Below are 12,255 nucleotides of genomic sequence, written 5' to 3'. Positions count from 1 at the left end.
GAACTTTTTCGAAAAAATTGAATCTACACAACTTTCAGTTCAAAAGTATGAAAAATTTAAACATTCAAAGATCAAAATTCAATTATCTACAATTTTAACTGAAATTCATATTTGAATCAATTATAATTAGAAAATTCTACGACAATTCAATTATTTAAATGCAAAAATAAGTAATTTATTGAATAATTGAATGTTTCTTAAAATTCAATTCCCATAAAGAATCGTTATCAACAAATTTTCAAATAATTGAATTCTATCAACGAATTTTAATAAAATTTTTAAAAATAATTACATTTTTCGAGAAATTGGATTAAAATTGTATTAAAAATAATTGAAATTCAGCAATGAGTTTGATTATTTGTGAAAATAATTGAATCCGTAAGAAGAATTTTATTACTTTTGAACAATATTTAATTTTTGCGAAGAATATTATTACTCTTGAAAATAATTGAATTTTTGCAATAGTCTGTAACTTTTACAAAATTGAATTTTTTTTCGTGTTTTTAACTAAACATCTACCATAAATTGATTATTTTTAATAATTTTTGAAAAAGTTCTTTAATATTTATAAAAATAATTGAATCTCTGTGAAAATAAATTTAATATTTTTGAAAATAATAGAATTATGGCAAAGAAATTTATAAAAAATTTGTAAATAATTGAATTGCTGTGAAATATTTGTTATTTATAAAAATAATAAAAGGTTTGCTTAGAATTTTATTAAAAAATTTTTATAATAATTTATTTTTTTGGGAAAATTTTATTAAAATAGTAGATTTTGAAAATCATTGAATGGACGAGAATTTTTGAAAAAAAAAATTGAATTTGTTAGAAAGAATTTCATTAAAATTTTTAAAAATAATTGAATTACGAAGAAGAATTTCATTATTTATAAAGATAATTGAAATTCTGACGAGAATTTTTTTTTTATATTTGTGCACGGAGAGAAATTTATAGTAGTGGGTAACATAATTGTGGTTAGGGTGACCATCTTTAATGCTACGTATACAGACAGCTATCTAGATAGTCACCGTTACCATCAATATCATCAGGAGTAACATCTTGGTAGTACGGGGTAGCATAACTATATTTTTTTTAGCATCTGTGATGGTTGGCAGTAGCATAATGATAGTATCGTGTAACATCATCTTTTTAACATCAAAATCTGACTATCCATTTCTCTCAGTGTGAACATAATTAAATTTTTGCGAAGAATTTTATTACTTTTAAAAATAATTGAATTCTTTAGACGAATTTTTTAATAATATTTCTTTTTAAATACCTAATTGAATTCTTTTGTGAAATTTTATTGAAGTAGTAGATATTGAAAATAATTGAATTTTTATAAATTATATAAATTAATGAAATTTCTACAAAGAATTTTATTAAAATTATTTTTAAAATAAATTGAATTGTTAAAAAAAGAATTTCATTAAAATTTTTTAAAAAAAATTTAATTCTTTCAAGAAATTTAATTAAAAATGTATTGACAATAATACTTAAAATCTAAAAAATAAATTATAGGAAGGCTTTTTAAAATAATTGGATTTCTTTGATGAATTTTAATAAAATTTTTACGAATAATTATATTTTTCGAGAAATTCCATTGAAATTGTATTAAAAATAATTGAAATTCTGCGATGAGTTATATCATTTATGAAAATAATTGTAAATCTATAAAGTTTTTTATTATTTATAAAAATTAGACGAATTTTTATTCAGAATACATAATTTTTATTTAGACGAATTTCTATGTAAAAAAATCTTTATTTAGACGAAGTTTTACTTAAACGAACTTTTAATTAGACGAATTTTTATTTAGAGGAATTTTTATTTATTTGAATTTTTATTTGAACAAATTTTCAATTTGACGAATTTTTATTTAGAGGAATTTTGAATTTGACGAATTTTTATTTGAACGAAATTTGAATTCGATGAATTTCTATTGAGAGGAATTTTTAATTTGACAAATTTTTATTTAGTCGAATTTTTATTTGAACGAATTTTTATTTAGAGGAATTTTGAATTTGACAAATTTTTATTTGAACGAATTTTGATTCGACGAATTTCTATTTGGAGGAATTTTTAATTTGTCGAATTTTTATTTATTCGAATTTTTATTTGAACAAATTTTTAATTCGATGAATTTTTATTTAGAGGAATTTTTAATTTGATGAATTTTTATTTGAACGAATTTTGAATTCGATGAATTTCTATTTAGACGAATTTTTATTTAGTCGAATTTTTATTTGAACGAATTTTGATTTAGTAGAATTTTTATTTGAACGAATTTCCCGTGCGTTGATAAAAAGAGATAAGATTTACAAATTTTAAAGAAAAGTTGAAACAAAAGATTAAAAGGAGGGTTTATTTTGCTGAAAAGGAAAAATTGGAGGGTAATAATTTGTAATAGGATAAATAATAGGAAGACCGACAAAAGTCGTTATCAAGAGCAATTCATGATTATGAAATAGTGAATATACTTTGGCGGACAAGTAGGTTTTCAATTAGGATGAAAGTGGAGAAGGGGTGCTCGCGAGATGAGAGAGAGAGAGATGAGAGAGCACTGTGGGGGGATTGATATATATTGAAGATGGAGATGATGTGGTGAGAGAAGGAAAGCGAAAAATTAAGGGAGTTTAGAGAAGAGACCGAGAAAGAGAATAATACACGTTAAAGCCAGCAACAGCAACTACTCTAATTGGCCACTTTGTCCATTTATTCGATTTATTTAAATTATGGGACAATTGACAGTAGGCATTCTATTTTTTAAATCTCCCCGGCCACCGGGCTGATTGGTCGAGATTGGCGTGAGACACTGGCCCCACAGATTCCCCAGTTGTGGGCTTAATCAACTTTGATTGCTGGCTCCTCTCTTTCTCTCCCTACTCTCTCTCTCACTCACTCTTTCTCTCTCATTCTCTCTCTCTCTCTTTTTCACTCATTCTCTCTCCTTGTTTCTTTGCTCGCGACGGACGCGCGCTTCGTACTTTTTATTGTATTCTGCTTTACATCACTCCCTTATTCTTCTCTCTCTCTGTTCCTCTCTTTTCTCTCTTTCTGTTTTTCTCTCTGTTCCTCTCTTTCTATTTTTCTCTTTTCTCTGTCCCTCTCTTTCTGTTTTTCTCTTTTTTCTCTCTCTCTCTCTCTCTCTCTCTCTCTCTCTCTCTCTGTTCTGAAAAAAAGAGAGACGAATAGTCGGCGTATCAGAAGAGAGACAGAGAGATAAAAAAAAAGAATTTTTTTTTTATCTCTCTGTCTCTCTTCTGATACGCCGACTATTCGTCCTTGTCTTTTATTGGATACACAGCAGATCGAAATATTGTGGGAATGTCTCCAAGACGCGAGGAACTCGTGAGATTGTCCTCTCTCTGCTAAATGAGAGAAACGTGGCATCCCCCCTCCTTTTCGCCCTCACCCCCACCACCCCAATTACGAGACTTAAGCCTCCCCCCACTCACTTTGTCAGTTGATTTCTCCGCCCCCACGATAACCCCCCCCCCTCCTATTTTATTTATTTATATGAGAATCGTCGTGATCACGATCGACTTCTCTTTCATCTTTTCATTCTCCTTTTGATTTTATTTCTCGACAAGGGGGAATTATATCAACGATAATACCAGAGATTCCTCATTTCGATTTTATTTCATTCCCTCAAATAGTTTTCAAAATGAAAAAAAGAAAAAAGAGAGATGGAGTGAATATTTATTGCATTAACTATTTATATACGATTCGCAGAGTTAATAATTTTAATGAAAAGAAAGAAAAAAGGAAGAAAAGATAATTGGCGAAGGGAAAATATTTGCGAATTGGTTTATTATATGCGGTAGATTTGAGAAAAAGGAGAGGAATGGGTTTTTAAAATGGACCGGAACCTTGAATTAGGACCGGTTATGTTGATTAATGATTTGGTGAGTATTTCTTTCAATCTGCATTGGACATTTCTTTTTAGGTGGTTTCGCTTGTATTCGAGTTACTTTTGTTTTTAACTTGTACTATTATAATGAGGATGGAGTGTATTTTTTGAATATTTATGTTTATCTCGGACTGCGGGGGTATTGTTATTTGTAAAAAGAAGAAAAAGAGATGAAGGTTTGTTATTTGGCGAAAGAAGCAAAGAGATTGAGGTTTTAATTAATTGGGTTAATTGGGAAAATAAAGGAAAAAAAGAAGTTCAATTATAGGCTTCGGATATTATGACTTTTTTCACTATTTTAAAAAAATTGACAAAATATAGACAAATCTTTCGAAAAATTATTTTTGACTGATTTTTCTAATTAAATTTTCGAAATATATAATTGAAAAAATTCTCAATAATTGAAATTTTGTCAAATTCAACTGAAAATAATTAAAAAATTCATAAAATTCTTAACAAGAATTCAATTATTTTCATAAATAATAACATTCTTTGTAAGAATTCAATTATTTTGTATAAATAGTAAAATTTTTTGCAAATATTTCATTATTTTTAAATAAAATTTCATGAACGAATAGAATTATTTTCTAAAATTTTGAATAAATCCATCGAAACAATTAACTTATTTTTTTAAACATAGTAAAATATTTGCAAAAATTCAATTATTTTCAAGAAAATTTCACGAAAGAAAGATTTTTAATAATATGTTTCAAACAAGTTCAATTACTTTCTAAAAATTTAATAAATCCTTCGAATAATTCAATTAGAATTATAAATCGTAAAATTCTTTTAAAAAATTCAATTATATATTCAAAACAAGTTCACGAAAGAATTCAATTTAAAAAAAAAATTTAATAATATATTTCTCGGAAAAATTCAATTATTTCATAAAATTTTGATAAATTCTTCGAAAAAATTCAATTATATTTATAAATAGTAAAATTCTTGCCAAAAATTCAATTATTTACAAAAAAAATTCCACGGAAGAATTCAATTTTTTTCTTAATTCGTTAAAAAATTTTTCATAAGAATTCAATTATTTTCAAAAATATTATTAAAATTAAATAATTAAACTAATCTCAATTTTTAATAAACACCATTATTTTAAAAACTTGAAAGAAATTTCTTTCTTGTTCATTAAATTCAATTATTTTCAACATTTTTAAGTAAAGAAACTCAATTATTTAAAAAAAAAATGTTAAGAAATTGTTCAAAAATTTTAACAAAATTCTTTGCGAGAATTCAATTATTTTTCTAAATAATAAAATTCTTTGAGGAAATTCTATTATTCTCAAATTTTTTTGATAACATTTTTTGCAACAATTCGATGATTTTTAATATACTATACTTTTAAAATTTGAAAGTATGTTTAAAAAGAAAAATTATTAAAAGAAAGTTAAGAAATCTATAAATTTTCAAAAATTATTTAAAAATATATTTAAAAACTTAATTTTGAGAATTTCTTTATTACAATTTTTTAAAAATCAGTTACTTTCAACATTTTTGGTTAAATATTTTCAGTAATTTAACTTAATAACTTTTATAAAAACGAACCATAAATAATAATTATTTAAATATTTATTTAACAAAATTATTCAAGTTTTGAAAAATCTATAATTAGAGCACTATTAATTAATTAATAATTAAATAGATTGAAATAATTAATAAAAATAAAATAATTAATTGTTTATAATTAAAGTTTTTTTGCAGATATCAAATTGAGACAAAAAACTTACGTTTTTTGTCTCAATTTGTTATCTGCAGAAAAACTGCATTATTAGCGAAATTTTCCATTTTTTTTAGTTACGACTTTCGCGACAAGAGAAAAATTTATTTTTTTTTTAGTGAAATTGATTGAAATTGTGATTCACCCCCTCCTCCCCCTGCGCCCTTCTGAATGTACCGACGAACACTCATCCTATTTCCTTGATAATTCCCATAATGCTGTGGGCGGATATTCCAATAAAGGGGGAAGAGCCCCTGGACCGAAACGTTGAAAGCTGGGACAACTTGATTCGATAGATTACAGTTTATGGCAACGTTAGTCGCGAGTATGAAAAAATTAATTCAATTCCTATTTCGAATTTTTTTTAATTTCTTTCTTTTCGAAAAGAAAAAGTAGACTGCACCGTATTTCTTGTATTTTTCTTTCCTGATTTGTTACTATCAGGAAAATTTTAATTTTCGACAAAAGAATTCTTGAATTATTCTTGATTGTTGAATAATAATCGTGAAATCGAAAAAACCGTGTATTTAAATGTCATTTGGATTCTCTTTCCTTTTTTTCGGTTCTTTTTTTTCGATAACTTTATTTTAGCGAAAAAAGAAGGAAATGTTCAACTCACCGGAAACCTTCGGGTCAGCTGCATCCACTTTCATTGCTGCCAAGTTTGCTATTGTCGACGGTACCTAAAATAAAAAAATTTAATTTAGTTAAAAGAGCAAAAAAAATTTAATTTAGTTAAAAGAGCAAAAAAAATTTAATTTAGTTAAAAGAGTAAAAAAAAAATTAAGTAATTAGCATTAAAAAAATTAAACATTAATTTAAACATAAAGATTAACATTAACTTTTAAAGATAAAAATTTATTTTTAAGTTGTAAAAGTTTATTTTTAAGTTGAAAAAGTTTATTTGCAAGTATAGGTACAGGAAAAGTTTTAAAATAGAGAATTTTCAAGAGATATGAAAAAAAAATTGCTAAGCTTGGAGATTGAATGATTAGAATTGTGATAATATATAGGACAGTGGCGATTGGCATGTCGCATATTAAGTGACCTCGAGTCATTTAATAGAGATCTAATTGAAAAATGTGCGAGAGTCATTTATCGATTCCATAAATAGCGATTTATCTGTTAATCTTCTAACACCGAGAAATTGCTATATACAACTTTACGTATGTATATATTTATATAAATATAAGAATCGAAAAATTTACAACATACAATATACATTCCGTTACCGATCGTTATTTATATACGGCCAACAATGGAGGTTTAACGAAAAATATTGCGTTGTAATTTACTGAAAAATAGTTTTATGTTTCTTCTTTTCCTCATGTTTCATCAATAAATCACATCATTTATAACATTTATACTTTGCATATTTTATGCAAATTATAATACTTAAAATGTTAGTAAATTTTTGTATATAATTCTTGTGGAAAACAATTTTATTTGATCGGTTATTAATAATGTTCATCAAATGTATAAGATGTTTATTATCTTATGTTTATTATTATTTTTTTATTATTATTCTCATTATTATTATTCCTCTTTTCTTCTTTTTTATCACCCTTAAATTATTAAAATCTACTAAAATACCTAGTCATACACTTTCTCCCCCTGTCCCCTTATTTTTATGAAAAACTTAGAAAAATTGTCATTTTTTGTAAGGTAGAAAAATTTTGAGTTTATTTATTTATTTAATTTCAGTTATCTTTGAAAAAGAAATTTTTACATCTCGCAAACTTTGGAAAAATTTTAGTCTTTTGAAACTTATAAACTTATTTTATAAATAAAATTTTGAAACTTAAGATCTTTTTATATTATTTCTCAGGCAATTTTTCCATAAAAGGTAACAAACAGAAAATAAATTTTACTTCTGAGAAAAATCCAAATTGTTTGGAATTTTTGACAAATAATTGTATTATTTTCAGAATAAATTTTACTAAATTTACTGCGTATATTTTACTAATTATTTTCTTTACTAATTTAAAAAATTTACTACGGATATTACAAAATTTACTCTTGAAATAACGATTTTTAAATGGAAAATTATTAAAATTTTCCTCGAACATTACAATTATTAAAAATTCTTATTTTTAGAGTAAATATTATTATTTTTGAAGTAAATTTTTCTAATTTAAAAAAAGTAATTGTTTTTTAAAAATAGTAAAACTTATTCTGAAAATAACAATTTTTAATATTAAATTTTAGTATTTTTAAAGGAACGTTTTCCAAGTGGTAAATTAACTTTACTAATTTTTTTCTGAAATTTACTTCGTATGTAGTAAAATTTATAGAATTTTGAAACAAAAGTAGCGAAAAATTTTGATTAAATATATAAAGAAAGTTAGACTACAGAAAAAGATAAGAAATTATTTTTAGGATTTATTAAAAAGATGAAAAATAATAATAATGATAATAAAAAATAAAATAATAAAAAAAAATAAAAAATAATAGTAATAAAAATATATAATAAATTTTATTCGGTTCAAATAAAATTTTACTTCGTTGAAGTAAATATTATTTGTTTCAAATTAAATTTTCTTGATTCAAAACAATTTTATTTGATTCAAATAAACTTTCTTTGCTCCAAATTAAATTTTACTTGGTTTAAATTAATTTTATTTGGTGCAAATTAAATTTTATTTGGTGCAAAGTAATTTTTATTAGGTTCAAAGACAATTTTACTTGGTTGAAATAATAAATATTATTTGTTTCAAATTAAATTTTCTTGATTCAAATAAATTTTACTTGATCTAAAAAAAACTTTCTTCACTCCAAATTAAATTTTACTTGATTCAAATATATTTTATTTGGTGCAAATAAATTTTTATATGGTTCAAAAAAAATTTTTCTTGGTTGAAATAAATATTATTTGTTTTAAATTAAATATTTTTGATTCAAATAAATATAATTTGATCTAAAAAAACTTTCTTTTCTCCAAACTAAATTTGCTTGGTTCGAATATATTTTATTTGGTGCAAATTAATTTGTATTTGGTTCAAATAAAATTTTACTTGGTGGAAATAAATATTATTTGTTTCAAATTAAATTTTCTGGATTCAAGTAAATTTTATTTGATCTAAAAAAACTTTTTTTTCTCCAAATTAAATTTTACTTGATTCAAATATATTTTATTTGGTGCAAATTAATTTTTATTTGGTTCAAATAAAATTTTTCTTGGTTGAAATAAATATTATTTGTTTCAAATTAAATTCTCTTGATTCAAATATATTTTATTTGATCCAAATAAACTTTTTCTGCTTCAAATTAAATTTTACTTGGTTTAAATATATTTTATTTGGTGCAAATCAATTTTTATTTGGTTCAAATAAAATTTTATTTAGATAAAATAAAAATTTTACTTAAAAGAAATAAATAATTTATTGAGCTCTGAGACAAACAGTTTTTATGAAAGTCGGTTAAATGGCATTTTACTTAAAATACTCTAATTATTGGTTGACATAAATTTTATTTGATTCAAAATAAAAATTATTTGATTTATTCATTGATTTAAATAAAAATTATTTGATTTAAATAAAAATTATTTGATTCAAGTAAATATTTATAGATTTAAATAAAAATTATTTGATTGAAGTAAATATTTATTGATTAAAATAAAAATTATTTGATTCAAGTAAATATCTATTTGATAATAGAAAGTAATCGTTTTTTTTTTAATCAAAAACATTTTCTTCAGTGTAATAGAACGTGAGTGAAAAAAAAATCGTTGATAATTAAAAAATAAATCACGAAATTAAATTAAATTCCAGAAAAAAATAAGAAATAAACTTTCAAAAATGTTTCAAATGAATATTGAAGTAGATTTAAAGTTCAGTATCGAATTTCCATAAATTATTCTAATTATTAATTTAGTTGACAATTTAAATAAGTTAAAAAGGGTACTAGTCGGGGTTTTTTTTCTTTCTTTTTTTTGCGAAAAAAGAAATGCTCATGCTTCGGTGCAGTGACCTTCCTTATGGCAAGTACAATGGCTGCATCGAATATTTAAATGACTTCCGTTAAGTCGATCGTCGGGATTAATGAATGAAAAGTGGAAATAATTAAAATTTCTATTTTAAGAGGCTAATTGACATTGTACTCTGAGCGGTTTGTCTATTAAGATGATGAATTCTTTTTTATTTTGTTTTTTTACTTGAATTGAAGGGCAAAATAAAAAAGAAGAAGGGGGCGGAGGACAGTGGGTGGCAAAGAGAAGTCGGAGAATCGTAAAACGAATAAAATAATTAAATTGAAGAAAAGTATCTGTAAAATTAAAGTCGTGAGACGTCTGGGTGGTACTCGACATCAGGGCGAAGGGGTACATAAGAAAAAAAAAGAAGGAGAGGGAGAGGAGAGACTAAGGGGGCCTCGAAGCCCCATCGTGGTTCAAATTATTCGAATCCTGTACGATTTCCGAAGCCTTAGATAAGATCCGATTCAAGACGACGAAACTGAATTCATAAAGTCGTTGCCACATCGATGCTAATCATTCCTTTTCTTGTTTCTCTTAATCAATTTCTCAAAATAAAAAAAGGAAGGGAAAAGAAAATAAAAAAGCAGATTCACTCTTAATTGCTCGGTAAAAATGTTTCATGGTAATTAAATTAATTATCGTTTTTTATTTAATTAATGCAAATACATTTTTCTTTTCTGGTTATTGAAAATTTTGTTTGGACAATTGTTCGGAAAATTGCTTGTAAAAATTGTTTCGAACATTGTTTTTAGAATTGTTTTGGACGATTGTTCGGAAAATTGCTTTGAAAGTTGTTTCAATTTTCAAAGCAATTTTCTGAACAATCGTCCAAAACAATTTGAAAATTATTTTGAAAATTGTTTTTAAAATTGTTTTGAAATTTGAAAATTGTTTTGAACAAAGTTTTTAGAATTGTTTTGAAAATTATTTCGAGAATTGTTTTGATAATTGTTTTGAAAATTATTTTGAGAATTATTTTGAGAATTGTTTTCAGAATTGTTTTCAGAATTGTTTTGAAAATTATTTTGAGAATTATTTTGAGAATTGTTTTAAAAATTGTTTTGAGAATTATTTTGAGAATTATTTTGAAGTATATAAGGCAAAATTAATAAATCGTGGCGAAATAGAAAAGAAAGAAGTCAATTTCGTTGATTGGTGGACTCATTTGGCATTTAAGTTTTTTCTATACCTTTTTTTTACAAATGGCTGTTAACAAAGATTTCCTGGAATTATAGCCGAGAGAAGGAGGTTTCGTATATATGTGCCACTAACTTGCGGTATTATATACGTTCTTCGGCTATTTTTGTCCTCGTCTAACCCAATTCAGTAAAAAGAACTGAAGACGAGAGATCAGACCAAGTTCGGAAGCTTTGCGAATGTAAAAAGTGACGTCTCTGTTTCCTTCTGTATTGGGAATAAGACTGATGTGTCACTTTTTGTCATTTTCAATCAGAAACTTTTAAAACTCACGAAACAATTCCCAAGTTGCCACTCAAAATCATTGGTGGTTTGACTTTTAATTATCTCACCAGAGTCAATTACTTTTCAGAAAAGAGGGGTAATTTCGGTTAAAATTGGGAAAAAAGGGTTCGAACTTTTTTTTGTTCACTACGCGAGAGGCATTCGAGTAGTGGAATTGAGATGTAAAGTGCCATTTGGGTTTTTAGATTTTATCGGAATTGGGAAATATTGTGTATCAATGACGAATGATTTGTTACAAACAGTTTTTTCTGTGCGTAATTTTTTTGAATTTGGTTCAAAGGAACTTTAATTGGTTCAAATAATTTTCATTTGGTTCAAATAAGTTTTATTTGATTCAAAGAAAAAATTTGTTTGTGTCGAATAAATTTTATTTCGTTCAATTAAATGTTATTTGGTTCAAATACATTTTTTTGGTACCATGAATATTATTGGTGTCGAATAAATTTTATTTGGTTCAAATACACTTTTATCAGTTCAAATTATTTTATTTTATTCAAATAAATTTTATTTGGTTCTATTACATTTTTTTTTTGGTTCAAAAAATGTTATTTGTGTCAAATTTTATTATGTTTAAATACACTTTATTTGGTTTAAATACCATTTTTCAGTTAAAAAAAATTTTATTTGGTTGAAATACATTTTTTTTGGTTCCAAAAATTGTATTTGTGTCAAATTTTATTTGGTTTAAAAACACTTTTTTTAGTTAAAAAAATTTAATTTGGTTCAAAAACACTTTTTTTAGTTAAAAAAGTTTTATTTGGTTCAAATATCATTTTTTGGTTCCAAAAACTTTATTTGTGTCAAATTTTATTTGGCTCAAAAACACTTTTTTTGTTAAAAAAAACTTTATTTGGTTCAAAAACACTTTATTTGGTTCAAATACAATTTTTTTGGTTCCAAAAATTTTATTTGTGTAAAATTTTATTTGATTCAATTCAAATACACTTTTTTTAATTAAAAAAATTCTATTTGATTCAAATACATTTTATTTGGTTCAAAAAATTTTATTTGTATCTATCTAAACCAAATTAAATTTAATTTGATACAAATAAAATTTATTTAAACCAAGAAGATTTAATTTGAACCAAATAATATTTTTTGAATGAAGTAAAATTAACTTTGCACCAAATAAAATTTATTTGAACCAAGGAGATTTAA

General features: G+C 24.3%; 1 protein-coding gene across 6 annotated transcripts in view; it reads right to left on the bottom strand.

Moving 5' to 3' along the window:
• The window catches only part of LOC122511466, a 174,397-nt gene that overhangs the window by 36,328 nt on the left and 125,814 nt on the right, over nt 1–12,255 (bottom strand). For all 6 annotated transcript variants that reach the window (XM_043626694.1, XM_043626693.1, XM_043626698.1 and 3 more), the window contains one exon: nt 6,262–6,325. In XM_043626694.1, coding sequence (XP_043482629.1) covers nt 6,262–6,325 — 64 coding nt within the window. The remainder of the gene's footprint in view (nt 1–6,261; nt 6,326–12,255) is intronic.

This window comes from Leptopilina heterotoma, unplaced genomic scaffold (genome assembly GCF_015476425.1).
Source record: "Leptopilina heterotoma isolate Lh14 unplaced genomic scaffold, ASM1547642v1 Lhet_83, whole genome shotgun sequence".
NCBI classification, from domain to species: Eukaryota; Metazoa; Arthropoda; class Insecta; order Hymenoptera; family Figitidae; genus Leptopilina; species Leptopilina heterotoma.
Note: the sequence above shows the minus strand (reverse complement) of the source record. Positions and strands in the feature narration are given on the sequence as shown.